Below are 27190 nucleotides of genomic sequence, written 5' to 3'. Positions count from 1 at the left end.
ACTCTATGCATGGTCTAACAAGGCTTGATTTGGTTTATATCTTACAAGCCTCATTGAAAAGATAAGAGATGGGTAAAAAATGCAAGGTTTCATAGTCTAGCATTTCATCAAACATAACACGTGCATAGGTTGAAATCACAACAAGCAAGCAAGTGATTATAAAAGCATATTAGATTAAGCACAAATCAATTCCCATGATTGTTTCCCCTAATTCCCCATTAACCCTAGCTAAGAGACTACTCACTCATGATCAAGTTTAACATGCTAATAAGGATGTCAATCACATTAACAAAGCAAAACATGATGAATAAATGAAGTAATTAACAATAATTAAGGAAAGGTAAAGGGATTATACCAACTTGAGATGATCCAAATATAAAACAAAGAATAATATAAGGAAACTTGATGATTGATGGAGAGTTGTCAATCCTCCAATAAACCCCAAATAATCTTCTAATTACCCAAATAAAACTAAGAACAATTGAGAGATTTAAGAAAAGATTAAGATGTGATTAATATTAAAATGTGTATTATAACTTTGATTAAGACTAAATTAAGAGATTTAGAAGGAGCTTAGTACTTGATTCTAAGATTGATTATGATAAGATGCTAATCTAGGTAGTATAATAGGATATTTATACTAAAATTAAGTACAAGGATTAGGGTTATTAAGGGCTTAAAAAACGATTAAGACCCAAAGAGAAGCTTGATAATTTGCAACTCCCGAGGGACATGCACGGCTTGAGTAAAAACTCTCAGGGAAATCCGCGCGTCCTGGCCTGAAGCACGCTTGGTCCTGTAAGGTGATCCGCTCGGGCTGGCATCGGGACGCCCGGATCCTAGGCTGAGATGCTCGTCCTGAGCTCGGGACGCTCGGATCCTGAGACAGGGTTATTCTCTTATTCTTGGCTACCTAACAATCCGTGGGGACTGTCTTAGGGACGCACGGATCTTTCATCATTGCCCAATTCACTTGATTTATTTGCTTAGGCTTCTAGTGGTGGTCTCCTCTTCGATGCTTGGTCATTAGAAGCGATCCATTTAGCTCCATAAATGCAAGACTAGCAATCCTCTCCTACCAAGGACACAAAACCTCAAAGAATATGCAAAGTGAGGAACTAAAGATAAGAAATGACCCTAATATATGCTAGAAAGCATGGGAACGAGGTTAATTCAGGGACTAAATGTGCTCAAATATGAGTCACATCAAACATCCCAAACCGAACCTTTGCTCGTCCCGAGTAAAGAGGTGACTAAAACTATGACCTTTATTTAAACTATCCTACTAATATAGCCAATATGAGACAATTAGCGGGTATCACTCCTCCCCTTCAACTCACATCAAGACATCCATGAGGTAAGATGCCTCCTTGCAAGGCAAGGTGGGGCTTGTCAAAATGGCGATACATCCAAGCATTAAGCACACAAAACAAGTAATGGATGCATCTACAAAAAGGAATAGCCACTTTCATCATCTAAGTGGTGGAAATTATCTAAAAGTAAAGCAATCTAAGAGTACACACTACATTATAGATATCGTTTCTTCAAGTTACTAAGCCTAGGAGGATACCAACAAATCACCTCCAAGTTGTGTCAAGTTAGGGTATCTTTGTCCTCAATTGCTAAATGCTTTTGTCAAGAGTAGACTCCCTATGGTGTTAGAAACACTGTAGGATCGCGGAATTCCCCTTCTTGCCTAGACAAGAAGAAGGGTCGTCCCCTCTCCACCATGCACAAAAGTGGGATCAATGGAAAAAGGGATCAATATGCTTTTGAGTTTCATAATGGGAGTTTGCTTTTGATTTTGTTATTCCCCCCAATTTCTTGTGGCATTTGACATTTTTGAGAACAATTTCTTGCCATTTTTTGATGTTTGGCATTTTGATACTTGGCAATTTTTAATTTTTGCAATTTTTGAACATTTTCAAAGTCACCCTAATTTATAACGAGGGTACTTTTATTTGAGTATAGGAGTTCTCATTTTTGTACTCCTATTTTCTTTGATGCAATTTGTGCAAACTTCTTGATTTTTATTTTGATGCTTGAACTCAAATTGAGAATTTTTGTGCCCATTCCCTTTTTGTGTGAAAGATATGATAGAAGTGGAAGATGGTTGCATGGTTTCAAGGGTCACTTTGGAATAAACGGTAGCCAAGGAGTTATCACATCACAAGGTACTCTTGACTAGGCCTTAGTCCATGGGTTAAAGGATACTAGCATGATACATCCTAGGGTATTTTGGAGGTATTCTAATGAGCAAAGTCTCAAGAAGAAAAAATATCTACAAGGGCCTTATATACACTTATTAAGCTTCCCAAATAGATGTTTTCACAAAATTTTTCCTAGAATGCAACTACATGCAATGATGCAACTAACATATATACAACCTAATGCAAATGCTTCTATCAACTAGTATGCCATATAAACTAAATGCAACTCCTAACAACATATTGGTTTGTACCGCATCAACCAAAATAAAGCCACATTGCCATTAACATATAAAAGGAGGAAGGAGATTTGGAAAGATCATACCATACGGTCTTCTATTTCCTTCATGCCTCGAATGTGGCGTAGTCGGTTCAATGTGATAAGAGTGACAAACAAACACAAATATATACAATATGTACAATTCTACACTACAAAGGAATGAACATGTTTTTGGATTTTTGAGAATTTTTCAATTTTTATAATTTTTTTTTTTATTTTGAAAGGTTAGAATTTCCCGTCCCCACACTAGTATGGGCATTGTCCTCAATGACCAATACGATAGGAAATTATGCAATGCAATCTATATGAAAATGCATGATTTCTAAACTAGATGAAAGCTATATGTGAGATATGTACATGTGATAAATATATACAAGTGATGCAAACTAATCTATACTACATGATGCATGCTTTCGATTAATTGGAGAGCCAATTTGAATTGACTCGCACTCCTTGTGAGTGAACTTCACCAAACCGAACAAGACACTATTTCTAGTGTTAAAAGAGGGGAAGTTCATGCACAAGGCAAGTATGCAATGCATGAATTCTAATTTGTCATTTTGGATTTTGCAAATGGGAACAAAATATAAAACACCTCAATGGGACCGAGGTGGGAGTCCTTTGAATGGTGCTAGGACTCGAAATTATCAAGAGCCAAAAATGACTCTACCAATGATTAAGATAAAGATTAAAAATATGATATAAAGACAAAGCTAAAGGAGGGGTAGGAGACTCACAATGGAGTAGGTTGAAGCTAAGCAATCAACCCCGCACTTGTGGTATCCTCCATTAAGTCTTGTCAACCTTCAATTGTCCCTCATTGCCACATCATCACCACCGGCCTCATCACCGCCATCATCATCATCATCGAAACTATCATCATCATCATCATCATCAATTTCATCATTATCAACCTTCATTGGACCGGAGGATTCACCAACTTCTTCGTCATCAGAACTCGAACTTTGTCTTCTTGGCATGAACCAATACCTTCCTCGTCTTCAACAACAACAACCTCCTTTCCATTAGCCACCCGACTATCCTTTTTGGCATCTTGAGAAGTACTAGGGAAGAACACTTCCTTATCCGCCCAACTAGGTAAAGGACATGAAGAATCAAGAAGTCCTTGCTTAGCAAGATGTAGTAATGGCGGATATTGGGCTCGATAAGCATTCACCCGGTCATCATAAGCTTCTCTATGCATTTGTTGCATCAATTTGGTCAAGTAATCATTGTCTACCACAACATTAGAGCCACTTGGTTTAAACTCTTGGTAGGCAAAAGGATAGGGTGGAGTCACAATGGTAGAGGAGGAGGGCTTTGCAATCGGATCCTTGTGTTGCTTGATTATCGATTCGGCTTCTTTGGAGACGGGAATGAGGTAGTTTGGTCTATGGGCGGAGATACGGCAAATCTTGGTGGGCAAGACAATGGACTTGGCTTCCTTGATGAGCCATTCAAATTTATGGTCAAGATTGTCATTTTTGACCCAATGAAACTTGTTGATCAAAGTACTCATGTCAAGAAGGTTGTTTCCCTTAACCGGTTTGTAGGTATTATCCTTGTTTAACTCCGGGTTAAAGTGTTTAGCTAACCTTGTTACCAAGCCCCCGTTTACAATAAAGGCCGCTCCCTCTTTCCCATTATCAATCTCTAACCACCGCTCAATCAATGTTTATTTTCGGGTGGACTTTCCATTAATATTCAAGAAGGACTCGAGGTAGACAAAGTCGAGTTCGGTGAAGTGGTTGGTGCCTCTCCTAGCAATTAAAGTATTGGCCACAAACTTGTGCCAAGTTCTTATGCCCGGATGGTGAACATATAAAGCATGGCTCTCCCGGAAGGATTGATGTAGGACTGCCGAATGTCAAATGTATTCCCATCTTCAGTCGCAAGTTTGAAACCTTTAGGAATTGAGGCAGCTGTGGGCTCTGAGTGACTCGCGATATTAAGCATTTTCACTGTACGGCAGAAATAGATTTATCTTCTTCACAAGACGGGTCTTCTGCAAACAGAAAGTGTTCTAGCTCAGGTTCAAAAGTACTCAAGGCTTCCTTTTGAATCTTTCTCTGCAGTCTCTGTCTATAACGAAAGGTCCTCTCTGGTTCATGATCAACTGGAATTAACTCTAACCTGTTAGACCTGGGCATAAACAGCACTGGAGAAAATAAATAAGAAATGTTTCAAGGAATTAAAAATTCCCCGAGATGGAGAGACAAACGAAACAACCACAGATAAATAAGCTATTGCCTCCCCGACAACGACGCCAAAATTTGATACCGTCGTTAGGTACCAAAAATAAATACCTATTACTACTAATAGAAGCTAGCGGTAAGTAGGGTCGATCTCCACAGGGAGGCTAAGTATCTATCTGCTAAGCACGTCTGTCGGGTCACAATTGGGGGGTTTTAAATTTGTTTTCTAAACTACTGAAGATGTAAGGCAAGAGAAGTAAAGGCAAGAGCAATAAAGGCAAGAAAAAGCTAAGATTAATCAGATAAGGAGAGGTATGTCACGATTTCGGTTCACCATGGAAGTTCACTAACTCAGTCATAAATAGTCTAGAAAATCTACTGTGAGGGAAAGGTCGTTCCGGTCTGCTATCCACCCTAGATTACAACTAACTTAACTTTCATCCTCATTAGGGTAGTCTACTGTTCATAGCAGGTTTGTTCATTCCAATCTTCCGATCTAGGAGCGAATTTAACCAGATTAAAGTGGTTTAGAAGCGTGCACTCAACTAAACATGTTACAGTTATATTGCTATGGTCACAGGTTCTCACAATCAATTATCTAGCCTATTCACAACATCGTCACATTACTACCATGGCTCCCATAATCCTAACATAGGGAGATTAGCTACGTATGCTATCAGATTTAACAACAATAACGATGAATATACTAAGAGACATAATAAAGAAATTAAGAAGATGAAGCATACACTAACAATGATAACAATAAGAATTAAAGAACAAAAGACAAAGTAAAACAATAATTTAGGGCAAGCGAAGGATTAGATTGAGATTAAGGGTAAAGAAAGATTACAAAAGAGCGAATCCGGCGTAAAGAACGGAGTAGCAGGCGAATTAAGAGCCAAAACAAAGGTTTAAGAGTATGAAAGAGTATGTAAAGTCTGTTTATGACCTAATGACGACTTCCCTTATATAGGGAAGCGTTTTATTAACATAAATAAACCTAACACGAATTAATTAACCCGTGTAAAATAGCTAGTCACTCGATCGAGCCTTTTCAAACTACTCGATCGAGTGAATCTTCAGCAAAACCGTTCGATCAAGCAAAAGCAGCTCTCGATCGAACACTTCCAAATTAGCCCATTTCGATCGAGTTCAAGAACCACTCGATCGAACACCTGCAACTGCCAAACTACTCGATCGACCCATAAAAGCTCTCGAACGAGTATCTTCCACTGAAAACAGCCTTGACTTCGTTTGGTTAGTCTTCTAAGGACTCCTTCACGCTTCCCGAGGTACGACTTCTGCTCTAAAACCTCCATCTCCTCAAAATGCATGCTAAGACGGACGAAAAAGGCACGGTTCCACTACTTTAAGGTTTATTTCTGCAATTAAGACAAAACAAACCAAAGTAGCCAATTCGGGGCATTTTGCAATACAAAGCAATGAAAATGGCATAGAAATGCGTGCAATAAGAGGCTAAAAAGTCTATATAAATTGCACGTATCATTGTTTAAGGTCAGTCCATTTGAAAAAGTGTAAGTCTCAACATGGGAAACAGTAGATGTTTCTCCATTGGGCAGGTTTATTTTGGGTTTATTTTTCAATTCCCTTTTATTCATCAAAATTGTCAGATCAGAAACCATATGATTTGAAGCTCCTGAGTCTATGATCCATTCATGGGGAGTTTTAGATGCATAGCCATAGTTTAAGTATGCCATACCTGCAAAGTTTGCCTCTAACTCATCCTCAGTTTTAGGATAAGCAGCTTCTTTCCCTTTCTGATTACTCATGAGTTGAGCAAATTGTTGAGTAGTTAGGGTGATAGAGCCTCCAGTATCACCTTGACCTTCTCCCATCACAACATTAGCAGTCATTTTTCCTTGCCTGTTGTAGCTTGAGCTTCCTCCGCCTCTGCTCAGTCTAGATCTGAATCCTTTGGGGCCAGATGTCTGGTGACGAGGACCATGCTTGGACTTGTACCCTTGAGATTTTTCTGGGAATCTTTTTGACACTGGATGGTCATCAGGGTAACCAATCACCTTCCAGCACTTATCTTTGGCGTGTCCTTTCTTGCAGATGGGGCAAGTTGATCCATTGTCACCTTCCCTTTGGCCAGCAAAGAAGGCAGCATTGTCCGTTTCCATGTTGTCACTGCTTTTATAATTTCTCCTCTGAGCTTCTTCATGTTGAAACAGTGCAGCTGCTTCTTCTACAGATGGCAAGGGGGACATCATCAGAACATTGGTCCTCATATTTGTATATGATGGGTGCAGTCCATTCAGGAACTGAAACAGCTTCCTTTCTTCTTGTTCTTTGAGCTGGGCATCCAACCAGGCACTTGTCTCTGCAGTGACTTGAGTCACAGGGGGCCAATCAGACATGATTTCGAGATTTTGCCACAAAATTCTCAGCTCAGTGAATACTTCACTGATGGATTTGTCCCCTTGTTGAAGTTCATCCAGCTGTTTGTTGAGCCTAAATTTTCTTGCACCATTGCTGACAGAAAAGTGCTTCTGGAGGTAGTCCCAGATTTCCTTAGCAGTCTTGGTGTATAAGACAGACCTTTTGATGGGTTTTTCCACATTATGGAAGATCCAGGAGATGAGCAAGCTGTTGCAAGTATCCCAGGCATCTTGTCTTAGTGGATCATCAGTTGGCCTCTTGACTACTCTGGTTAAGAACCCAAGCTTCCTCTTTGAGCAAATGGCTATTTCTATCTGCCTCTTCCATTCCAAGTAATTCTCATTCCCTATCAACTTGGTGTCAACCACTAGGAGATGAGTACTTTCAGCTGGATGAAGGTATAGAGGGTCAGTTGGCTCCATGAAAGATGGAGTTTTGGAAATGGTGTTGGTGTTATCAGTGTTTGAGAAGGGATTTTCCATTTGAACAAATAAAGGAGAAGAGAAAAGTGTGGATGTTGTTGTGATTTCAGCAGAGGACGAGATGCACTATAAATAGGCAGGACATTAATGTTGTGTTGTTGAAGATCAATTAATGCTCAATCCATGGTGGTTATCAGTCTCCTCAATCCAGAGGCTCTGATACCATATAGAATTTTAATACCTCATAGGATGTAGAAGACATAAAGAGAGATTGAGCATTAGATTTTGTGAGATTTTCATTAAATTCTTAGGAATGAAATGTACACGGTTGGTGAGTTAAGTACAATGCCAAACTGGTTATTGTCCAGCATACAAAGGCATGTCCTTGCAAGCTGGTAGTCTATAGTTGACTCTATCTTTTGTACAACTCAAAGACTAGTCCAATCCTACTACTTAGGATGCTTTTCTCCTCTGTTTTAGATAACAGTAGGCTCGAGGATTTGATGTGCTATGCTCATTTATTGTTGTACTTGAGTCAGTCTTTGGACCATTGTCATTTTCTTGTGTGCTTGCATTGTCATTTTCTTTACAGGAATTGATAATAAATTGAGAGTCTAATTCCAATTCCAAATTTTAAAGTTTCCCAAACGCCTAAAATATTTCAATTATAGAATTAAATTCCAATTCTTAGTTACTGCATTTCTTTTATGAGAAATCAAAGGTTGAACCTCAAAATGTTCCCGAAAATGAAGAAGATTTTAACTCGTTGGAACTTCAATTCATATACGATTATACTCGTTCTTCGTATCTAATTGGTAGTACTTTCATATACGAAACTTATTTTTTTTGTCGGGGTTTGTCCAACTCATGGCCTCTTAATTTTGAACAACTAGGCCCAAGAAACTTGGATTTTCCAAAGTCTAAAATAAGTTGGATTTTCTGTCTCAATTTTGGCTTTAGGCCGATTTATTTGGTTGAATTTTTAATCGGAATATTCCTATGATAATTGGTGCATTCGCCTTTGAGATATTGAATTCAAATTAGTAAGAAAAGAATACTCGTCCAAATGTTGGCTCTCTAGAGACTTTGAAATTCCGAGAGTTTTCGTCACATCTAGGTGTTGTAATCGGTATATGATACTCCCTCTACAATCACTTTGATCCGTGGAGTATGCGCGGCTTAATGTTTGATACAAACTAGCTGTAGGTTTCATCCTTCTAATACGAGTGATTGACTTCGATGTTGTCTAATATCTCTAAATATTGGGATGATCATTGTTATAAAGATACTTTATAAGATATCGTAGATAAAATAGTTCTCTTTAATCGTATCAAAATTTTGGACTCCTAACCTCGTGAAAGGCCGTATCAAGAAATATTCCTATTCAAACAGTTCTTTACATTTGATTAAAATAATCCTTATCGAAAAACAACACGTAAAAACTATTAAGTCATATTTCAATCTTTTAACATCAGCTAATTTTCTCAAAGATGGCAGTCCTCAGACCAAACTCCATAAGTTATCACTTCAATTTGAAAGTCAGTAAAAATCCTCATAAGCTGATGAGATTTATTATTTCAAATAATCACTGAATTTTAAAAATCTTTCATTTTCCTCACCATTTATGCAATAAATTCCCTTCATTAATACGCAGATATTGTATTATTTAGTTTTCAAATTTAAATTCAATTGCATTTTTTCTTCACTTCATCACATTTTTAAACTGACATATAGAATGTGAATGAATGAATAACGATGTTAAAAAAGCTAGCAAAGTTGCAAGGTAAAGGTATGCACTCTCTTCAAATCATTGCTCTTCTACTTTGTATACGAACTGAATTATAGTACTCCGTATTAAGTTATTCTTTTTTAGTTGTATTACGTCGATAATTTGTGCAGCTCGACTGTTACTACTCGATTTAAATACTTTTATCGTCAATATTCTCCTTATTCGATCATCAGTCTTTGAAATTGCTACATTTCTAAATTGATCGAGCAGAAACACCTACGTGTTATATTATAGGTCACGTACCACGTCTGCGTGTAGGCCGGTGTTCATTAGTTTCAGTCCCATGCCCACATAATATAATCCTGACCATGTCATATAGTTTTATAAATATTTAAATAAGATCTTAGAACATTAAAAAAATATAGTTTTATAAATATTTAAATAAGATCTTAGAACAATAAAATATGCATTAAAAATTGGTAGTTCTGATTTATGATTAGTCTAAAAGTTTCTTAACCTGTTCTTCTATATCAATTTTTAATGCATATTTTATTGTTTAATGGTTGTGATTAGTACACTAATATTGTTTAAGCAGTCTTGAGAATAAAATAGAGCAGTCTGCATTGTTGAAAACATGCATACCATAACTTTAAAACTCTTGGTATTCTGTCTTGTATTGTATCCAGCATTATCAATGGTAGATTCTGTATTATTCAGGCCAAATTTACATTCCGAAAACATAATATAATCAACTCTGATCCGAAAATCTGAATGCATTACCATTCATTTCTTTTCTCAGTAATGTGCAAATGTTCATATATAGTCAAGGACGACGGAACAAACAAAAACAGGAGAAATTCAGTACTTCCATCTTCATCAAATTCCTCTTCACAACCCACGACGCCATCTAATCCGATATCTTCTCCTTCCCCCTCGACTTCACGAAGGAGGATTTCAACGACATTCTTCTCGTCCCCACGAGGATCACAAGGGAGGGTAAGTACTCCTAGGTCCACCTCGTCCCCAAGACGATCACAAGCCCTGGAATCGAGGTATGTCCCTACTAGGGATGAGGCCAGGATTTTCCTGCCTCAAATCAAGAGGGGAAAGCTCAAACGACGTGTTACTATAGGGTCGACTCAGTCTACGAGTAGTGGTTCAGGTGATGTGGATGAAGTTGACTGGCCTCCCTTTGCTGATGAGGATTACATTGTGTTTTGTTTTGAAGAGGATGGCGCGTTTCATGTGGTTATGGAGGAGTCTCCAAAGACTGACTCTACTAAGGTTTGTGTTTTTAATAAGACCGTCTCATTGTATAAGACGACTTAAACGTTTTCTGAACCTTTAATGATTTTACTGTCTGATAATTTTTCGGCGTGAGAAAATGCAGCTGCAATGTGAATTTCATGGGAATGTTTCCTGTGCATGCACTGATGAGAACAGTGTCAGCAATCTAGGCCTTACAAACAGAAGAGATTGTTTGTTGCCAAATCAAGAAGTAAGCATGACTTGAGTCTGATAATGGAAGTTGTTTGTGAAGCCAATTTAATAAGTTGTTTCTGATGATAATGGCTGCAGGGCGACGAGGAAGAGCAATTGAGTCCCAAGTTGCAGCAAGATGAGCCTAATGAAGAGACTGATCTACTAGAAATGGACAAAGAGGTGGTCAGAAAGGAATCGACTGAGTCAATGGAATGCGTACATGGTTCAGTAGATTCAGCAGCCTCTAGCAGGTCAGATTCGGAAGAGCAGCATCTGGATGAAAGTACCTTAGATTTGGAAGTCGAATATTCATCTTCTCCAATGAACTTATTAGTCAGCGAAGATGGGAATGACGACAATGTCCCTCATGATTTCAGGATAGACAGTTTGTTACCTGATACAATGGTAAAGTTCCGAGGCTGAAGGACTAATTTTCTGTGTATTATTTCTGAAGAATCTGACTTATATCTTGATTGTTTTCAGTTTGAAGAACAAGAAGACGAAGACGAGGAAGAAGAGGAAATATTGTTGAGTACCAAATCACAACTGGGATTGAAGCTGACTATAAATGACCTGTTGAAGGACGTCATTGACGATTCCTGTACAGGGTCTGATGAATCGAGGGAGTCAGATGCCAAGGACAATCACAGTGATCAGCTTGTGGAGGATGAAGAAGTGGGTTCCGAATCTTCTAAATCCAGTGTTTCAGATTATGCAAATAGCTGCACTAGCTCGTTTGAATTCCCGGTGTAAGCACAAATTCTCCAACGAGACAGCCCTAGATATGGTTCGTTTGTTAGGTAGGCTGTTCATAAGCTGACTGTTGGTGTGAAATTCTGCAGGTTGCAATGGGAATGGATAGATAGCCCAGTAACATGGCCAGAAACAGGAAGGCTTCACTTAAGAAAGCAGAAATCTAAACCTTCATGCCTTAGATGTTGTAAATTTTGACACTTTTTACATTTTTTTCTGAATCATCCTGTGAAATCTTGGCTAGCAAGATTAAACTTATACGAAACAGTCTTAGCGACACGACTTTCATGTATGTATTTCAAAGTACTTCTGTTTGCGGAAATGTATCTCACAATTTGAGGGAGATCCGAGTTCTGTAGCAAATCGGCTCGCACATTTTCTGGCAGACCGACCATTCAGGACAGAATTTGCATTAAAAAAAAGGAATTCTGTATACACACTGGAATCTGGAAAATTTTCATTCCTGCACAAAATATCACGACAGAAGCTTTAAAAGTCAATCAGTAATCTAGATTTTCATTACAATGAGGAAGCAGTCAGACTTTTTCATCAAAACAGAAGTTTGAACTCTAGACATGAACACTACGTCACTACGTGGTCATGTATATCCAGAGGCTATTCCAATATATCCACCTATTTTAACATGGTCGTAGTAAAGAGCCTTACAGGTAGACCTGTAAAACCGGTCATTCAAGTTAGATACAGTCAACAGGTTAACCAAGTCTAAGTTCAGGCTACATATGGGCCGGATCATGTCAACCCGAGATGATGTATTTGAGTCTTCGATCCCTGTTTTAACAGGTCTGCTTGCATGACAGATGTGATCACCACAAACTCGGGTAGCACAATACTCGTATTATAATACATTAGTGCCAGTCACCTTCCTCTAATCCAGACTTTAGAACAAAGACTCCTTCAGAGGGTCTTGAACTTCATGTCTGAGCTTTGGTCCTAAAAACAAAAGACTGAAGATAAAATCTTGCTCTGGACGCAGTTAAAAGTGATTCTTCGTCTTGTTTCTCCTTCGCTAATTCTACAGCTGCAAGATAAGCTTCTCTTGCCTCTTCCATATTTTGAATCTCGTTTTCATCCAATTCATCCTATAAACCAATTTCACAGCTTTAAGTAGAGAATTTGTGCAAATCAGAAAGTCTAGCTCACAAACTTTTAATTATTTTTGAAAAAAAATATCCGATGAGATGGTCTTGTGAGAGTATTCTCATGAGAGTAACCATATCCGAGACATTAAAGGAGATGATCTTTCATTGAGTTACTGTGCTAATGCATAACCGCATAACTATAAAGGTTAGTCTTGCAAGAAGCTACTTGATTTTCTACAATTACTCCGTATTAAGGAAATCCTTCAGTTGCAAATTGCATATGATGAGCCATGGACAGGGAAAAAAATAGGAGAAACAGATCAACAAGAAGATAGTATTCCCTTTCTATAACGATGTTTGCCTAGTTACACTGAACAATTAACAATGAACAATGAGACGTTGCAAACTTACAATGTCAGAAAGATGATCCGCAAAATATGGTGTAACATCATAATCCGTGGCTGTGACCGGGGTATCCTTCAACAAGCCTTCAAATATAAGCATGAGGGCTGAAACCTGTGATTGCATTGACTCTAATTCTTGTTGAAGCTTCTCAACCTTTTGATTGGATGTCATTGTTTCCCATTGTAACTTCTCAAGAGCTGCTTGCTTGTCTGCCAGTTTGATCTAAATGAACATAATAGGACGAGTTTAAATGATACAGCGATACGTACTACTATTTTCATTAGGACAAGCATTGCAAACTCAAAAACGAAACTTATACTCGAATATCAGTCGCCTAAAATATATACTAGTGTTCAATTCTCCTTTTATGACCGGATTGTTTCACAATAAACAACGTTTCATGCAGAAAACAATTGAACAAAACCAAGTAACGTTTTATGGACGATCACACACTGCACACATGAAGAACTCTCACCTTAGCGTGGATGGAAATACTTGGAGGTGACAGGAGGCGGCATTTTCCCTCCTCAACCACTGGAAAGATTTGAAAGGATAACATCACTACTATTCCTTCTTTCCCTACCGTCCCCTTCTCCCCTAATATCGTATCCAAAAAAGACCTTAAGGACGGAAGTTACGAAACCTAATAATATCTTGAGGTTTCTTAATTGTCATATGCAGCTTTGAGATATATCTAGCTAAAGGGCACGATTATTGAGGGTCATAACATTTTCTATGGGGAAAAAGGCTCTATGGAATATGGACCATGTGCAGTTAGGCATATAACTGATGGCGAGTTTAATAACTTCCATGGTTATTTATTGTTATTGTCTGCAGGAACTATTTACAACAAGCATACAACTGATCATGATGCCCATGAACTAGAACGGCTAGAAGTGCCACATGAAGAACTACTGCCTTCACCCATAAGCTGCACAGGATAGTTTCAGCCCTTGTCGAATAGTGGTCAGATATAAGGAGACTAGCTTTAGCTCAAACAGCACACAGTATCCACAGAAGTGTACGGACAATAACACTTAGAACAACATCAAAAAAATCCAAAATTTTTGGAATCAGCCAACACGGATCATCATTTGATACAGTCAAAAACGGGTAAAATAGTGAAAAATAAAAAGTAAAGGAGATCACGAGAAATCATAAATCTAGCATAAATACCTTGGCATCATTAAGTTGTGATTGACTTGATTTTATCAAAGAGTTTTTTTCAGCAACAGTACGCTTCAGCTCATCAAACTGCGACTGTACTGAGCTAGCCTGGCTCTTAGTTACCTCTGCAACTTTCAACAGTTCATCTTTCTCCAATAACTGTTGTTGTAACTCCTCCAACTGTTTCCTCAAAGCATTCAACTCTTCTCTATCCTTATCTTGATCACTCTTAGAATCACCGCCTTGTTCTTTATCGTCATGCTTCTTTCCATCCGGAGATTTAACCCCATTCTACAATAATAAGCATTACTAAAGTCATCAAGACCTAAAGCACATAACTTTACACTCATTTTCATCAAACGCGTCTATATACTTGACTACTTCCTATGCATTAGCCTTCCCCATGGCTATAAAACGATCCAAAAAACTCAGAAAAAACAAAACCACACGCGCAAGCTGCACGACAAGCTTCAACAGTTAAACTACTTCACCCTTCTACCTCAATACTTCTCCAGTCCACTATGTCTACCTCACCATTGACATACTCAGGTCATAAATTATAAATACCCATCAAAGTAAACAGCATTTTGAGACAAAAACTTCTCAATACCAACTAAACCAGCAAATCGACACTGAAATTCCTATTACCCACCAAAAATTAACAACATTAACTATCAAAATGCACACAAAAGCAACAATCTTTGCTATCTTAATCCACATTAGTACAATACCCAATACAACAAACATCATTTTAGACCAAAAGCTACTAACTTTCATCATTATACACAATACTTAGCTCATAAAATCACACATTAGTACCAAAAAGAAGGAAAAAACAGATGTTTTCTCATTACCTTCCTGGAATCCTTAGGAGTCTTAGTATAAATCAAGGGTACCCTTCTTGTAAATGATTTGTTTGGTTTACTTTCCTGCGTATAAAATCAACAAAAACCCATAAATTTCCCAAAAAAAATCACTAATAAAAACACAAGTTAAAATTAAGGATGAAGAGAAAGACCAAGGATGAAGAGCTACAGAAAGAGAAGCAAAAGCTTGAGAAAATCCCCATAAATTAATATTATAATTAGTAAAACAAAGTATAATGTTATCAATCTGCATTTCTTGGGATGAAATTGAGAGAAATAAATGAGAAATTACGATGAGGGATTGAACGAGAGGAACGATTTGAACGAGGTCATTGTAGAGATTTCGATCTAAATTATTGTTGTTTGGATTTGAGGTGGGAATTTCTTCATTGAAATTTAGCGATGATTTCTCCTTCATTTCCACGTACCCTTTTCTTGTTAAATTCATTGCATTTGAATGCCACTCCTTTATGAACTGAACTATTGACTGTGAAATGTGTAGTGGATTTGGAGGTAGTAACAATGGTGACTGAAGAAGAGAGTGTGTATGGTGGCGTGAGATTTGGATTTTGAATTCTTTGGGAGGGTTCGAGTAAGTGTCTAAGTGGAAGTATGACCGTCATCTTTTGAACTTAAAATTTAAGGCTAAGTTAAGCTTCATTTAGTTTAGTTTATTAACTCTTACTTTAATTCAGTTCAACTATATTAAGTCTCGTTTGATTGATACGGGAATTAAATTGATATGTTAATTTGTAATGCAAGAGTTTAATTCCTACATTAAAATTCACGTGAATTACAATAATCCGTTTGATTGCCATGTTAGAGTTTTATTTTTACGTGAATTTCCAATTAGCTAGGAGTTTTAAATTCCCCCATTTTACAAAAAAATGGGTAACCATAACCTCTAAAAATCCCAATTCATGGATTTTACAATTCCCATGAATTGGGTGAGCAACCAAACGAGACCTTAAGTTCACAATTCAGTTCAGTTCAGCTCTATTAAGTTCAATTTAGTACAGTTCTGTTTAGACAGTTTCAGTTCAAAAGAACAGAGCCTAAATCTGTCACTCTGTCGTCAAAGTTGACCCGACCTAAATGACATCAACATGAAAAGAGGATCGGATTCGGCCAGTAATTTAAATCGTCTGGACCTTCTAAGTTTTGGGCTGGGCGCTTAACGTCTCAAACTAATTAATTTCTTAAATGACTTGATGACCCATCGAGCACGATTCCAAAATGATCAGATTCAACTCGAATGTTTACAAATTCAAATGTCCGAAATCTAAACTGATTAGTTTGAATCCAACCCAAATTTGAACTAACTTGAATTTGGGTGAGGTAATTGAAAAGTATGGTCACAAATCAGTAAAATTGTTTCCAAAATTGTTTTTTTTTTCTTTAATCCCCCTACTACTAAGAGAATAAAAATTCTTTTAGTTTTCCCTTCAAAAAGCATTTAGCTAAATAAGGTAATAAATAAAATTTTCTTTCATTAAATTATTAGGGAAAATGCACGCGGTGCCCTTCAACTTTAATGTTTTGCCCGAAATACCCAATTTTTTTATCCAGGGAACTTTAAGAGACTATAATTCGTGTTTACGAGCTCAGAAAGTGATGGTTTTTTTTTCAAACTGCTTATCTTTTCGAGAACTACGACATGAAAAAAAAATTGTCGAGTTTGGAATCCCCCTACTACTAAGAGAATAAAAATTCTTTTAGTTTTCCCTTCAAAAAGCATTTAGCTAAATAAGGTAATAAATAAAATTTTCTTTCATTAAATTATTAGGGAAAATGCACGCGGTGCCCTTCAACTTTAATGTTTTGCCCGAAATACCCAATTTTTTTATCCAGGGAACTTTAAGAGACTATAATTCGTGTTTACGAGCTCAGAAAGTGATGGTTTTTTTTTCAAACTGCTTATCTTTTCGAGAACTACGACATGAAAAAAAAATTGTCGAGTTTGGAATTCGTAAGCAAGAGATATGGTCACTCAAAGTTTGTTCGGTAAAAAAACTTTGACGTACAAAAACTCCTAGCCACGGGATCCAAATACGATAATTTTTTTTTCAAACCGTAATTCTCGAAAAGATAATTGAGTTGAAAAAAAAAATTATCATTTTCTGAACTCGTAGACACGAATTATAGCCTCTTAAAGATTTCCGGAACATAAAATTGGGTATTTCGGGCAAAAATCGAAACTTCAAGGGCACCACGTGCATTTTCCCAAATTATTATCTTTTCAATGAATATATTCTTATAAATAAACTCTAATTTTTTAAATAAATTCATAATTATGATTTTTTCATTAAAATAAAATAAAATTGATATTAAATTACAAAGTGTAAGTTGCTAAATTTTTCAGTAATGCAATAATTATTACTGTATAGAATAACTTGACACATGCTTACTATTAGTTTCGTGACAAAAAAACATTCACTAAACAAAATTCGCAACTTAAATAAATTTTTTTTATTAGTTTTCCATTTCAATTCTTTTGTTTCATATCAAAATACAATGGAGTGAACTGATAAATATTAATAAGGTACAAATTTTAAAAGTATAAATCCTCATATATACTAAGATAATACAACTTCTCTAAAGTTTTCCCTCCAAAGTGCGGTGCTCAAAATTATAAATGGAAACAAATTAGATTTTCATTTATTAAACTAATTTTTCATTTAAAATAATCTATACATAAAAACTGTATCTCCTATTATTAACTTCGTGACGAATTTTTTTTTTTTTTTTAAAAAAAAATTGATGTAGTTAAAATATTTTCATAAAAAATACAATTCATGGAATTATTCAATTCTTTTGATTAATTTTAATACTCCCTCCGATCCAGACCAAAGGTAACATTGACTTTTTGGCACTATTCATGGTCGTAGGGAATCTTCGATATTATTCTTAATCTATAAGACAAAATATATTCATGTGAGATCTTGTTTGATTCATCGTCATGAATGCTATAAGAATATCAAATTTTTATAATTTTTAATAATGTGTAACTAAAGATATTTACGTTGCAAAACGTGCCTCGACAAGTGTGAAAAAGTCAATGTTACCTTTGGTCTGGATCGGAGGGAGTATTAGTTATTTTTTATAAAAATTCGCGAGATCTAAATCTAAAATCTATAACTAATACACTAAAAATTAAAAGGCCTATATTTACCGCGCATTTGCGCGGGATCTACACTAGTAATAATAAACAGGTTAACCGGAGGTTATAGAACAGTTCACTTCCATTCAAGTTATTTTAGTTCAGTATTATTATCCTACTAATAACACATAAGTCACTCTAATCTTATTAACGATTTGCACTCTATTGCACCGACTAGTAAACTATATGTCACATATATAACAAAAATAATTTATGGAGTCATGTTCAACGATGCAAGACCAGCTCAACCCAGACTGAACCAGTACATGTGGGGTAAATCTTTTCAACGTGGCATCGCCCGCTCCTCCCCCCCTTAAACCAGGCTAGTGCTGCATTTTCCTTGGCCCCACCAGGTCCTAGCACTAAAAAATACCCTCTCCAATCCAATCCAAACTACCCATTCACTTTTTAAAGTCAACCTTGTCAAAATTTGACATCGATTATATTTAATCAAATTTTTAAAATTTATACGTAAAATTGGCATATTTACATTTGTTATAAAAAGAGGTTTCGGAAAATTATAATTTCGACACAAAAAAATAATATATAAATGAAGAAAAACGTGGTCAAAGTGTCGTCTCGTAGAACGTGAAAAGTCAAATGGGTAGTTTGGATTGGATTGAGGGAGTAAAAAATAAAGGTGGCCCGGCCAGCCAACTACTCAGTGGGCTCGGTTCGGCTCGAGCTAAAAAAAGCTGTCACGGCATTGGTCCCGTCTCATGTTCGGGCTGTGCTTGGACTACAACCTCCTAGCCCTGGCCCGATACATGGAACAACACTATCTATCTATCTATATAAAAGTATAATAGAGGAACCACTAGACACGTGGCAGCCTCACATTCACTCTCAATACTGATTTTCCAGCCTACTATCCCAGGGAATCTTTGGATATTCTTTAATAATCTTTGAATATTCTTTAATAATAAATCAATATATTCACTAAAAAAACGCCAATTGTGAATGATTTCCCATTTCCTTTTCTGACAGATTTTCCATTTCTTTTTCTGCCAACTATGAAATCTTTCTATAATCTTTATACTTAATCTGCAAAAAAAAAAAATGGAAACTAATCTTTGATCAATCAATAAATTAAACATAAAATTAGCTTCCAATCCTGAGTAAATAATATCTTTAGACTCAATCAAACAATGGAAAAAAAAAAACGGAGATGGGGTGAAAATGAAGAATGAAGAACACTACTACAACAAAGATTAGTTGCATAGGGAGGAATATAAATTAATCTTGTATGGAGACTAATCCAATTTGTTGATGATCTTTGAATATAGAAGACAAAATAAACTATATACTCCGTACAATATTAAAAGAATGTTGTATCATACAGTATATATGAGCATGCTCACATTTCAGAATATTTGTTTACTTAATTCAGAATGAAAAATGAAAAATATACTGTATGATACGGCAAAGATTACATTTTCAGAATATCAAGCACACCGATTGTGATATATTACAGATTACTTATAAACACGACTACACATTAAAATCGATTATTAAAAAAAGAGAAAATTGTTGATTACAGCCTTTTAAAAATCACTTTTTGAAAATTACAGCCTTATAAATTTTTTTTTGAAAATTACATCCAAAATATTACTTTTCTTCTAAAATTGCACCAACTTGAGGTTTTTGGTGAATTTTGATGATGTTTTTATGATGTACCCTTTATTATTTGAGAGCCTACTTACCCAGATTTTTTACCTCTCCTTAACACAAACCAATTAATCACCCCAAACATCATAAAAATATCATCAAAATTCACCGGAAACCTCAAGTTGGTGCAATTTTAGAAGAAAAGTAATATTTTGGACGTAATTTTCAAAAAAAAAATTATAAGGCTGTAATTTTCAAAAAGTGATTTTTAAAAGGCTGTAATCAACAATTTTCTCTTAAAAAAAGGATAAATGTGAATTGTAGGTTTTAATATGATTTTGCCATTCTACTCACATGCCGATCTTTTAATAAATTCTCTACTTTGTCGTATAATTTCACGCAGTTTACTGTATAAAAGTTCTTTTGGTGCTCAAGTTTAAGTTCATTGACTATTGTGCACGCCAATTACGTACCCTACTTTTTCTTATGTACATATTTCCGACAACTTTTATGAATTCTTTTTAAATATTTTGTATTGCTTCGGATCGACAAAGATATGAAAATTTTACATTAGAGATCTTCAATGTAAAGAAATGGAGATTAAATTTTGGGAGTATGTCTAGCTTAATAATGTCTTAACTTAAAACGTTTTACAATCTTCTTTTATTTCCCCTCTATTATAATCTATTGTGAGAGTCGTCTTAATTTAAGACGGTCTTAAATACCAGGATAGTGTTAATGATTAATATTGTTCGTAAATTTTTTGATTTTCTAATACCAACTTTCATTTTATTAAAAAAAACTAGTTTAGACCCCGTGCAATAAATGCACGACATATAGAGTTTTTAATTTTGAATAAATTTCTTATATAATAGTGATATCTTATTAATTATTCATATTTCTCGTCATTGTACATTAGTTTGAGAAAAAAAAATATTGGAATTGAAAATTAATCAATGTGCTAAAAAGTATTATACAGAAAATATTCTTATACCACAAATCTAATGATTACAATTTATAAATTCTTTCAATTTTTTTCTTTTTTTGCCACGAAAGTAATAATACTGATTTATAGTTTTGTTTTATACATAGTATTGTTCAAATCATTTTCAAATAATAGAATTTAAGTTATTTAACAATTTATAAACTTTATAAATTTTATTTATATTTTAGTTAGAAATATTATAGTTTAAATTTTAGTGAAAAAATATAATTTGATGAAGAATTTAATTTTAATGAAAAGATAATAATTTAATTAAATAAATCATAATTATTAGTTTTCTTATTTAGTGCATGCTTAATTGTAATTAGCTTCCTTATTTAAGAAGATGCTTTTCGGAGGGAAAAAGTATGAAAATACCTATTCTTTTAGTAGATAGGGGATGACATAGATGTATGATTAAGTTGGTATAGTCATTTTCATATAAGGGTAAAAGATTGATGATTATGCACACTTGACCTTTTTTTATTGGTTTTCTTAGTCCTTCTTTTATTTCCCTGGAACATCAGATTTAATAATACATCCTTAAAATATTTGTTCGCATCCTACATTTATGATCTTGGGTTAATTTGATTTTGGAAGCGCATGTATATACTTACTAGTTTTAGAGGCGATCCTAAATTCGAAGGCTAAAACTGCTTATAAGGGAGCATTCTGTAGATACCCAGTATCTGCTGAGACTCCAACAAACACCCGATGATTATCGGACTACAACATGTTTTGGGATCGCAGCGTTTGATCGACAGTTTGTGTACAACTTTACGTCGGAAAACTTAAAACGATTTCGAAAACAAAACATTTCAAAACATTTCAAAAATACCTGGAGTGTTTAATGCACAACGACGGGGTCACGATGACACTAACTAGAGTCAAAACCGACACCGAGCCAAAAACCGACTCGAAAATTCAAAATCCCGACTCCAACAACGAGTCAAACCGAGTCAACCACAAAAACAAAATATCTCAAGCCTTCTATACTAAGTTTTCCCGGATTCATGAATGGTCAAGTACCAAACATGTGACTACAAAACCTAGGATAGAACAAATCATGATTGCGTTTGTTGTGATAGTGACAACACAACTCGAAGTGCCGCGACTTGGCTCGCGCCTCTTTGACCAGCCCAGGTGGCCATGTCGCTCAAAACTCACACAACCACTGATTCTCCTATAAATACCCCTCAAATGTCGCCCATTTGAGACTTACGCGAGTGTCCGCTCCCTCTTTTCTCCCTTAAAATTCTCGACTCGACTTCTAAAGTCACAATCCGACGCGTGTTTACGACCTACCGATCGTAAACACGAGCCTTACACATTGTTTGGTACCGTCATCGTGCATTAAACTACTTGTCCGACCACTTTGACCACTACACCATCACTAAACATTTAAAACACTCTTTTACTTACCAAAACGGTTTTAAACCGAGTTTTTTCCGATCAAACAAGTTGTTACACTTACGTCGGTCACTCGCCATAACCAAACATGTAAGTATGAGGGTGTAAAAATCCTCTTTTATTATGTTTTCATTCGTTTCATGACTTTAACATGCTAAAACATGCATAACATGAACCAAAACATGGAATAAACGAGCCAAAACTGATTTTTGGTCTGAGGCAGAAGCCCCTTAGGTCGCCAACTGGCTCGCGCCTAAATGGGGTGTTCAGACCAGAGATCAACCGTGTTTGTTCTCGTCATTTCCCTTAATCCATTTTCATATTTGTAATCGGTTTTTACCATTTCAAGTATTTTCAAAACCTTTTTGTTTCATTTCACATGTTTTAACCATAAAGCATTTTTCACCCTTGGTTCTTCATACCATGACGGTTAAAATCCGTGTTTCGGTGATAATATTTGGTTAATGACATTTAAGAGGTATTTTAAAACCTTTTATTTCATTTCTTTACATTTGCAAAACATGCATATTAGTCACCAACACGAAATCATCCTTGGTTCCATATACCATGCCGGATTTTAACCCGGGTACGATGATGAGTAACGACTAATTACATTCAAAATGGACTTAAAACAATTAGTTCATAATCATTTTCAAAACTATTCATGTCAAGCTTGTCAAATCGAACCCGACATCGAATATTATCAAACAATGATGATTATTCGAGTCTAGTTCTTCAAATCAACAAATACGGTCTAAATGACCCTTTCAAAATCAAACCGGGTCCAAATACCCATTTTCAACACGTTTTATAACGTTTTCTAAACAACCAGAACACGGCATACAGCCGTTGGCTAACCAGCGCCTCAAGCGAGGCCTTTTCTTTCTCATTTTCAAAACCAGAGGGAGGCCCCTTACACCGCCGGCTGGCTCGCACCTCTTATAGCCGTCTGGTACATGGCCTGTTCCCTTCCAGCATTAGTCTAGGACGATCCCGACTCCGGTTAACCCGGATATAGGACGGATCAGATGACTATTCAAACCATATTTGCCAAATGCCTTACTAAGACAAATGGATCATGTTATGCACTCTAAATCTAATACGGTAAATGGATGTTTAATTTCCGTCTTGCATGCAAATCAATCATTAATCCAACTCGACATCTTATACTTGATACTTGGATTAAATCAACCGACTTAGAAAGCTCGCATGTTAGGTTTAAATCATTGGATGCGCATTCATGCATTTAAACCGTTTTATCAACTTTTGCATTCAACCAACCAAGATCGATCAGTAGAGGCCGCTAAACGCGGGCGGGATTGGGTGTCTGATTAAAGGGCTTCCCAATACGTACCTTCACCTCTTGCTCAGAAACTTTGGATAGTGGACGACCTTATCCAGGGCGTACGAGAGTCATTCTAGAGATAGGATGCTGAAGAGGGACGATTTCCTTATCTTTAGTACCTATGTCAAAACGCTGCTTTGTGCTTCGATTTGACCGAGGTATAAAGTGGAATTCGAACGGGTTCCAGGCATCCCACAAATGCTTGGTGGCGACTCCGAACATCTCTAATCGTTTCGAGACCCTTACAGAGACGAAACCGACCGATCTAAAACGATCCGGTCGAAAGCACCTTTACGCCGCCGAGCGTGGCTTTCAAAAAGACCGCTGCCGTTGTCCACAGATCGGCTGGGCATACGCAGGTGGGCCTATGTCCACAGATTGGCGACTCCGCTGGGGAAAACTAGGACACTTACGTCTTTGTGATCCCTAGATGGTGAGACTCGAACGAGGTCTTGGTTGGAATGCATTAATTGATATTACGGTCACGGTCGGGTTCCTTGTCCGGGCCCACAACCTAACCTTTATCGACCAATTGGCTCGTCTCGTTGGCGTGAGTTTTCTCATCCCCGCGGTTCGAATCCCGATTGAGTCAAGCATACCATTGACGTTACACATTTCTGTTTCGTCAAAGAGCTTTCATCACTTTCGAGCACGAGGCTAGGGCACCCTCCTTACACATTTTGTTTGGATTGGTATCCCTCTCGCAAATCGGGGTTTGATTGCTTGGTGTGTAACCCACCCTTTTAAGCCAAAACTCGTGTCAGCATGATGCATAATATAATGAAACTGTGAGTGCTTATGTGCTACTTGATCATAAGTCCTTCCGTGTCATTTTGCAAACTTTCAAAACACCTTTTTGCGCCGTTATAATGGCCATTTCAAACCTCGGTCTTTCCCCGACCGTTGCGCGCCTTTCTAGACCGTCGTGATGACGATTTTCAAACTCGGTTTTGTATAACCATTTTAACACGCCTTTCTAGGCCGTCGTAATGACGATTTTCAAACTCGGTTTTGTATAACCATTTCAACACGCCTTTCTAGGCCGTCGTGATGACGATTTTCAAACCCGGTTTTGTATAACCATTTCAAATCACCTTTTTACGCCGTTATAATCGCCGCGTCTAGACACGGATTTTAACCCGTTTCGCGCCGACATTGGATCTTTCAAAACCCGAGAAAAGCACACCCCCTTTTCTCGAGACACTTTCGGGATCCCGAGGACCATACACCGTCCCCGAGACCTCTTCAAACATTTCAAACTCGATTTTCAAAACATACAATTTTGAATTTCAAAACCGTCTTGGGAAGCAACACGCCGTTTCCCGAGCCGACTCAAACTCAAACCGTCTTTTGCAAATAAACTTAAGACAACCCTTTTCAACTGATCGACTTGCGGAGATTTCTATCTTCGGAAGCCGCCCATTAAAGCGACAAATGAATCTTTTGAAAATTCCTATTTTCGAAAACGTCAGTCCACCATTCCAATTCCGCCTCGTGTCTATCGAGTCAAAGCAAACGTACTTATGGGTCTTTACTTATGAGTCGTCTCACCACGAGACCCGTCCAATGGCGTCACGCCGTCATGTTGGACCCGTGTCAAAGGTTCGGTCAAACACCGTCACGTCATAAATCGAGTCAGCACCGAGGGACCACACACGGTCACCCCGTCTTGTTGAGTCGATCTTGGTCTCGTCCCCTGTGTTGTCTGCGTTCAGTCTTGGAACCGTGTCGGATTGAGTTGTAATGTGAGCCGTTTTTCTGCCTCAGAGCCATGGCCCGTTTTCAGCTTCGTCCAACAACAACAATGATAACAACAGAGATGTCACAACTGATCAGCTAGCCAGCCTACTTATCGCTCTTAAGGTCACCCTGGATCGCGTCGAGACCCGTATTGACGCCCTGGAAAACAAGGAAATTGGGGAACATAATACCCCACCTCTGACTGAGACTGAGAAGAGGTTGAAACTTTTGGAAGAGCAACTCCTAGCCCGGGGTAACAACATCCACCTTGAAAATAACCGAAGGTTCAAACCTGTTGGGACCAAAGTTACACGACAACTTCACCCCGACGATGATGTGCCTAAATTCAAGGGAGTGGAGGACCCACTCAACCACATCCGTGTTTTCAAAGACTACATGGCCATTAAGGGGGTCAAACATGAACTTTTCACCAGGATCTTCCCATCCTCTTTGGAGCCAATACCTCGCCAATTGTACTACTCCTTGGATCTGAAAAACCTTACCACTTGGGATGAAATCGTAGTTGAGTTTGCCAAACAGTATGCCGACAATGTCGAGATCCAGGCCAACACCCGTACTCTCGAGGTGTTAACCCAAAACAACAAAGAGGGTTTCACTGAGTTCCTAACCCGTTGGAGGAGGGTGAGTACTCAGTTGGTTAGTAAGCCGAGTGAATCAACTCAGGTGGAAAAATTTGTCAACAACCTCCGCCCGGTTTATGCCAACCTGCTGAGGTATCAGAACATCAAAACTTTTCAAGATCTGCAGATTCTGGGGACACGTATTGAGGACGACCTTCGAAAGGGTGTCTTAGCAAAGACCACGAGCGGGGGGTTATCAAGGATCCACCACAACCGGATCTCGCCCTTACGGTCAGACAAACAAGATTGATGAGGTCAACCTCGTCGAACCATCTGCCAAGAAAATTGAACGCCCCCAGAGAGTGTTCACCAACATAGGGTCAACTTATGCAAGTGCCTTGAAAAGGCTCATGGACCAAGGGAAGCTACAACCGATCGGGCCCACCCCGGACCCGGCCAACGCCAAGAAATCCCGATTTTGGAACCCCAACGCCTCTCGCCGATATCATCGAGGGAAAGGGCATGATACCGAAAATTGCTTCAAACTCAAGCACCTCATTCAAGACATGATTGAGAAGGGAGACTTGCCTATACCCCCACCAACTAAGCCAAACAACAAGACGAATCCTCTGGGAATTCACGCTATCTCTGACGATGAGCCAACCCTAGACTGCTCTCATCTCATCTTGCCAATTGACGATGAGGTAAATGCTCTGGAAAAGGACCCTTCAGACGGAGTGTTCGTGTTCGATCTTTGCCACTATGCTCACTATGTTTCAGCAAGTTGAGGAGGCCATTGCCAGCCTTTCTGAGAGAATCACCCGACTCGACGACGCCTACCGTCGACTCATCTTCAATCCCCCAGCACCACGTCCGCGGGAGAATTCACCAAGCATTCAAAACTACCCACCCCAGGATGGATTTCTCCCGCGGCCGTTCTGTCATAGGCCCCACGAAAACCACCTTCAAAATAACCACCTTCATGAGAACTACCCTCACAAAAATAGCCCTTACAAAAATATTCCCCACAAGAACTACCCACCGAGGAATACCCCTCCGAGGTATCCTCGAGACCCTGAAATTAACGGCATATGGCGGGATGATGTTGAGGATGTCTATGTCGTCCCAGGAAAGGAGAAGCGGACAAAGGAAATCGGACATCTCACCCGGTCTGGACGTCCCTATCAGAATCCGAGCAACCCAGCGGTCGTTCCAACAACGAATGACCAAATCGTCCCAGAGGTGGACACTCAACCAAAGGCTCCCGAGAACTCAATCCTGAAACAGCTCCAGAAAGCAAAAGCCGAGATCTCTATCTGGCAACTGATCGCCACGTCTTTTGAGCATCGACAGGC

The 27190-nt window shown here is 37.7% G+C and overlaps 2 protein-coding genes and 1 long non-coding RNA gene across 3 annotated transcripts; 2 read left to right on the top strand and 1 right to left on the bottom strand.

The window, feature by feature from the left end:
• Positions 1–9225: 9225 nt before the first annotated feature.
• On the top strand, positions 9226–11209 carry LOC141653293 (uncharacterized). Its single transcript, XM_074461015.1, has 4 exons — positions 9226–9296; positions 10036–10520; positions 10627–10734; positions 10815–11209. The coding sequence occupies exons 1-4, from the start codon at positions 9263–9265 to the stop codon at positions 11139–11141; spliced, it is 954 nt and encodes a 317-aa protein (XP_074317116.1). The 5' UTR covers positions 9226–9262; the 3' UTR covers positions 11142–11209.
• Positions 11210–11220: 11 nt separating this feature from the next.
• On the top strand, positions 11221–12571 carry LOC141653295 (uncharacterized). Its single transcript, XR_012547372.1, has 2 exons — positions 11221–11467; positions 11561–12571. It is a non-coding gene; the product is annotated as an uncharacterized LOC141653295 (long non-coding RNA).
• LOC141653294 (protein MICROTUBULE BINDING PROTEIN 2C-like) lies at positions 11960–15623 on the bottom strand. Its single transcript, XM_074461016.1, has 5 exons — positions 15302–15623; positions 14998–15072; positions 14153–14434; positions 12983–13198; positions 11960–12571 (listed from the first exon to the last, which is right to left on the bottom strand). Exons 1-5 carry the CDS (start codon positions 15455–15457, stop codon positions 12404–12406), a joined length of 897 nt encoding a protein of 298 aa, XP_074317117.1. The 5' UTR covers positions 15458–15623; the 3' UTR covers positions 11960–12403.
• Between the last annotated feature and the right edge of the window lie 11567 nt (positions 15624–27190).

The sequence above is a fragment of the Silene latifolia genome, chromosome 4 (assembly GCF_048544455.1).
Source record: "Silene latifolia isolate original U9 population chromosome 4, ASM4854445v1, whole genome shotgun sequence".
NCBI classification, from domain to species: Eukaryota; Viridiplantae; Streptophyta; class Magnoliopsida; order Caryophyllales; family Caryophyllaceae; genus Silene; species Silene latifolia.
The sequence above is the reverse complement of the archived record's forward strand: the minus strand, read 5'-3'. Positions and strand labels throughout refer to the sequence as shown.

Coding starts and splice junctions, on each gene's coding strand:
- LOC141653293 (XM_074461015.1), top strand. CDS start 9,263: ATGTTAAAAAAGCTAGCAAAGTTGCAAGGTAAAG. Junction 9,297..10,035: donor AGCAAAGTTGCAAGGTAAAG/GTATGCACTCTC, acceptor TTCTTTTCTCAG/TAATGTGCAAATGTTCATAT. Junction 10,521..10,626: donor CAAAGACTGACTCTACTAAG/GTTTGTGTTTTT, acceptor GAGAAAATGCAG/CTGCAATGTGAATTTCATGG.
- LOC141653294 (XM_074461016.1), bottom strand. CDS start 15,457: ATGAATTTAACAAGAAAAGGGTACGTGGAAATGAAGGAGAAATCATCG. Junction 15,073..15,301: donor CTCTCGTTCAATCCCTCATC/GTAATTTCTCAT, acceptor TTTTATACGCAG/GAAAGTAAACCAAACAAATC. Junction 12,572..12,982: donor CGGATCATCTTTCTGACATT/GTAAGTTTGCAA, acceptor ATTGGTTTATAG/GATGAATTGGATGAAAACGA.